Below are 3,710 nucleotides of genomic sequence, written 5' to 3'. Positions count from 1 at the left end.
CTTGTTCATCCAATGGCATTTCATCAATCTTTCATATTTGTCACATTGCTCTGTACAAACAGAGATTACTCAATAGGGTGTCATCTCTGTTCATACTGGGCAATATGACAAATTGCAGGAGAAAAGTTCACCTCTCTAGTGCTGGTGCCACGATAAAAATGCTCTTTGTATACTGCTAAACAACTAAAGAGGTTTTTTCCCTTGCTTTTCCCTTCAGATACTCACTTATACAGCAATTTTTATATTTTCTAAAATTTCAATAAAACAATTATATTTAAGCTACATTCCTTGTGTTCTGATTTTAGGTTTCAATAGGTATGGAGGGAGATTTTGTCATCTAATTGCATAAATAATCTCAGTTAAAGCTTTTCAACACCCTATGTTAACATGTGTGACATATATGTATGTGTGTATGTGTGTGTGTATGTATGTGTTTGTGTGTGATTGCGAGATCATGGGTTCAATTCCCAGACCGGGCGTTGCATTGTGTTCTTGAGCAAGGCACTTCATTTCATGTTGCTCTGCAATCATTTCAGCATCTGACATGTAGCACCCAGTTGCACCTATACAGGTAATGTTGACCTGATGGAGGGAGTGAGCTTATGTCTACACAAACATTTGATCACTATAAACAAATCATCTGTGTGGTTAATCGGTAAGAAATTGTCAAAGTTTCATACATTATCTAACAATGGGAGAGTCTATCATAAGAATAAACAGCCATGCACAATGAGTTACCTTAAAGGAAAAATATAATCATCCCTAAATGTGACTGGGAATTGAACTCACAACATTATGACCATGAGCTGAATACCCTAACCGCTAAGCCATGTGCCTTCACATGTCTGAATATTAAAAAAAAATGATTGGATGGTCATATCTAGAACGTCTTTGACCATTGGTCAGCTAGATCAGGATTCATGTGAAGTTAGCCAACATCACCAAGGAAAGTCATTGGATAATGTAGTCCTAGATACACTGTGCCTCAATATAATATAGGATGGTCATGGCTGGAATATTAAACATGTTCCGGCTATGACCATCAACATCAACAAAGAAAGACACATTGAATAATGTAGTCCTAGATACACTATGCCTGAATATAAGATGGGATGGTCATTCCTGGAACATCTTTGATCAAATCAATGTTCAGCAGAATTAAACAATGAGGGACAGGGCCACAGGGACACGGCAACTGGCACTTCGTCCAGTGTCTTGGATTCAGGTCACTAAATAGCAACTGATGGAGGCCAAACATTTCCAGTAATAATATATGTGTGTGTGTGTTTAAGGTGGCGAGCTGGCAGAAACGTTAGCCTGCCGGGCGGCGAAATGCTTAGCTTCCAGATAAAAAAATCACCTGTGCCGGTGCTGCGTAAGCGCACCTGTGTCAGTGTCACGTAAAAAGTATTTGGCACATTCTGTTAAGTGGTTGGCGTTACGAAGGGTATCCAACCATAGAAACCATGCAGACAACTGGAGCCTGGACAGCTCTTTGCTAGTCAGCTCGGATCTTTCTGATTTGACGGGCAACACTTTTCATTTATGTTTTATGTAGTGTTTTTGGTACCGAAACACTTTCAAACTTCGTATACATGTCAAACCGTCAAACCCATGCCAGCATAGAAATCGGACGTTAAATGATGATGATGATGATGATGCTGAAGGTGTGTATGTACATAACAGCTGTACTTTAGTTTTTATTATAGAGAACTTTCAAGATCTTTTTTTTTTATTACATCTTATGTCTGCGAAGAAGAATTTTGACGCTGGGGGGAAAGAAAAAAACCCAACTATATATATATATATTTACATATACATACAGGAATCATGCTGGAAATTTTCTGCGGACTTGCTCATGCTGCTAAACTACACTTCCGGCTCCTTGCCAAGTAAAAGATGGCGTTTCTAGATGTCAAAGTAAATGTCTGTTCATGTTGGCCAGTCTTTCATCCTTTCTCTCCCTGCAGCGGCTTCGTTTACTCTTTCCGCTTGGGTCCTCACCAGCTTTTATGACCCAACGAGCCCGGCTTGATACGCCAAAGGCCTCTCAACCGCTGACCCTATATATACACAACATATTGTATATAAAACTATAGCATATTGTATATTTATTATATACATATACATATATGTATACATAACAGACAGCTTTATTACTCTTTCTGAAATATAAATTAGTGGAAGTGAATTATATTTCTTCTCCCCTAAACAACAAAGAAAACAACCCTTGTTTTTTTTTTAATTTCTTCGAAGTCGGACGCCGAAATCTAACGTAACCATGTTTGGAAACTTATTCGATGAAGACGGCTACCAGAACCCGCAGGAAACACATACCCCTAATCAACATATAACTTGCTCGGGTGGTTCAACTTCGGGTGATCCCGAACTTCTGAAAGCTCCGTCAGTGACCTCACCACCGCCTCTAGCACGGCCGCAATGCCGCCTCGCTGGACTTGGCAACCAAGGAGCCACCTGCTACCTGAATTCTCTCTTGCAGACTTTGTTTCTCACGCCGGAATTTAGAGGTAATACACTTACCTATATACATTTATATACATTCCACACATTCACATAGGAATAACTATGATATAATATACGCACATTTTTGCATATGTAAGGCTTAACATCTTAACTACGTCATACTAAATATTCTTGTGTGACTGCGGTTTCTTTCACTTTCTCTACGAATGTACATCCTTGTATGTATGTATATGTGTGTGTGTATATATATATATAATAAAACACACACACACTCGTACAAAAATATAGCGAAAGATCGTCTAGAGACCTTTAAGTTATTCACCAAAATTAATTTTGTGGTAATTCACTTTCTTTTTTTAAATATAGGCGGGTCCAAGACCCGCAATATTTCGCGACAATATCTATAACCCCCACCGGGACTTGGAGCCCCAAAGTGTGTGTCTGTTCACAAGCATACGTTTCCTTCCCGGTTAACTCCCTCACGGTAGCGCTATAACATCGTCCCCTTTTTTCTTCCACGAGGTTTCAGCTGCTGTCAAAAACCAGAATATGCAATTTGTAAGCGTTAACATTGCCCCATAAATATAGAAAACTCACTCATTCAGGATTAAAGTTATTTGCTGTCATGTTATTTCGTATTTCAACCGTGAATGGAATTTTTTTTTTCTACCCTTCATTTTTACTATTCCAATCTTTCATACAAAAGGAATCACAATTCTGATGAAATTTTTTCGCCCAAATTTCAATCCTTTATATTTTCCAGGAATTTTTTTACTATTTCACATTACATTTGTTTCACATTGAAGGTGAAATTAATGTTTTCGCTATTGGGTTTGATGTCTTAATCGAACCTGACCAGAAAAACAAAAAAAAAAAAAGAAATCATCGGAAATCATTCATTCTTTGAGATCGATCCCTCATCCTCGAAGTGAGACAGGTATAATAGTAAAGAGTTACCCTTTAGCTTCTCCGATTAGGTAGTTATAGCTATTCTAAGAATTGACTATTATTGTAATTTATATATTGATAAAAAAAATTAGAATTTAGTAAAACGTTGTGATAGGAAATCCAGTTTACCATTTTATATATTATGTGAAAATTATTTTTCTTTGATCGATATATCAAGTGGTCAAGAGTGAAGTACCCTTGTTTCTTATTGCAGATTATTGAAATTCGAGTATAATTTTAAGAAATATATTTTTGTTACTGCGTATATACACAAATTG

General features: G+C 37.3%; 1 protein-coding gene across 1 annotated transcript in view; it reads left to right on the top strand.

The window, feature by feature from the left end:
• Positions 1–1,865: 1,865 nt before the first annotated feature.
• The window catches only part of LOC106878492 (ubiquitin carboxyl-terminal hydrolase 40), a 46,621-nt gene continuing 44,776 nt past the window's right edge, over positions 1,866–3,710 (top strand). The window contains exon 1 of the mRNA XM_052970937.1: positions 1,866–2,528. Coding sequence (XP_052826897.1) covers positions 2,282–2,528 — 247 coding nt within the window. The 5' untranslated portion in view covers positions 1,866–2,281. The remainder of the gene's footprint in view (positions 2,529–3,710) is intronic.

The sequence above is a fragment of the Octopus bimaculoides genome, chromosome 9, assembly GCF_001194135.2.
Source record: "Octopus bimaculoides isolate UCB-OBI-ISO-001 chromosome 9, ASM119413v2, whole genome shotgun sequence".
Taxonomy (NCBI): Eukaryota; Metazoa; Mollusca; class Cephalopoda; order Octopoda; family Octopodidae; genus Octopus; species Octopus bimaculoides.
The sequence above is the reverse complement of the archived record's forward strand: the minus strand, read 5'-3'. Positions and strand labels throughout refer to the sequence as shown.